The sequence below is a fragment of the Austrofundulus limnaeus genome, unplaced genomic scaffold (assembly GCF_001266775.1).
Source record: "Austrofundulus limnaeus strain Quisiro unplaced genomic scaffold, Austrofundulus_limnaeus-1.0 Scaffold666, whole genome shotgun sequence".
NCBI classification, from domain to species: Eukaryota; Metazoa; Chordata; class Actinopteri; order Cyprinodontiformes; family Rivulidae; genus Austrofundulus; species Austrofundulus limnaeus.
In genome coordinates, this window is record NW_013953068.1 from 206,133 (window position 1) to 207,402 (window position 1,270).

At 38.0% G+C, this 1,270-nt stretch overlaps 1 protein-coding gene across 1 annotated transcript in view; it reads left to right on the forward strand.

The window, feature by feature from the left end:
• The window catches only part of fbxo38 (F-box protein 38), a 79,185-nt gene that overhangs the window by 37,673 nt on the left and 40,242 nt on the right, over window positions 1–1,270 (forward strand). The window contains exon 12 of the mRNA XM_014027631.1: window positions 248–439. Within this exon, the coding sequence (XP_013883085.1) occupies window positions 248–439 (192 nt within the window). The remainder of the gene's footprint in view (window positions 1–247; window positions 440–1,270) is intronic.

Consider the following 1,270-nt stretch of genomic DNA (forward strand, 5'->3'; position numbering starts at 1 on the left):
CCTCCACAGTCACCAGATCTCAATCCAATAGAGCACCTTTGGGATGTGGTGGAACGGGTGATGCCATCATGTCAATATGGACCAAAATCTCTGAGGAATGCTTCCAGCACCTTGTTGAATCTATGCCACAAAGAATTGAGGCAGTTCTGAAGGCAAAAGGGGGTCCAACCCGTTACTAGCGTGGTGTACCTAACAAAGTGGCCGGTGAGTGTATATATATATATATGCTTTGTTTGTTTGTTTACAGAACCAATGGAAATAAATGGGATGGAGGTAGAGGATGAAGATGATGAAGATGAGGTTGTCTATGAAGAAGAGAAAATGGAGGCTGAGCCTCAAATAAACCTGAAAGAAGCTGAAAGTAAAATAGGGATGGAAAACACGGCTGGGTCCAGTCATCAAGCTGGAGTATCACAACATCCTGATGAAGAACAAGCAGGTTTGGAACATATTTATTCAAATGATGGAAAAGATACGACAGTTTAATTATGTAGACTGCCAGTCAAACGTTTGGACACACCTTATTCAATGTTTTTTTTCCTACACTGTAGAATTATACTAAAGTAGTTTAGACTCTGAAAGAACAAATAAGCTACAATAAACTGTCACAAAAAAGAAACAGTACAAAAGTATTTGGAATTTTTAGGTCATGTTTGAAGATAAAGCCTGGAACACATTAAAAGTCAATAATCTCTGAATGTCAGAACAATAAAAGGGTCAAGGGTCGCCAAGGCAGGCGGCAACAATTGGCATTATCTACTTTTATTATTATCTCATAAAGCTGAGAGTATGCAGTTTAAATTTAAACAGAAGGTGCCTACTTTGAAGAATCTAAAATCTAAAACATATTTTGGTTTGCATAACACAAAGTATACTTACCGTATTTAGTCAAGTATAATACAAAAAATTTAATCCATAAAATCATCCATAAAGTACTGTGCTCGGATAAATATTTTTACTTATGTATTTTAACTGAATCGGCTTCATTCACAAAATGCCTGAGTCTGGAAATGAGACCACGATGTAAAAAAGTGGTTGAAGTGAGCTCACCTCAAACACTCCTCCGTGCCTCAGAGCGAGATAATAACAGATCCAGGCAGGTGACTTGATGTGAAAAAAAAGAAAAAAAAGCAGTCCTGCAGCTCAGTAATGATAATGAACCAATGACATTAGCGTGTGACTGAGTCGCTCCTGGAACAACAACAAACACATGTTCGTCTGTAATGGCTGCCGTCTACCGGTGTTCTGAAAAAGTTTGTATCCCTGAAAA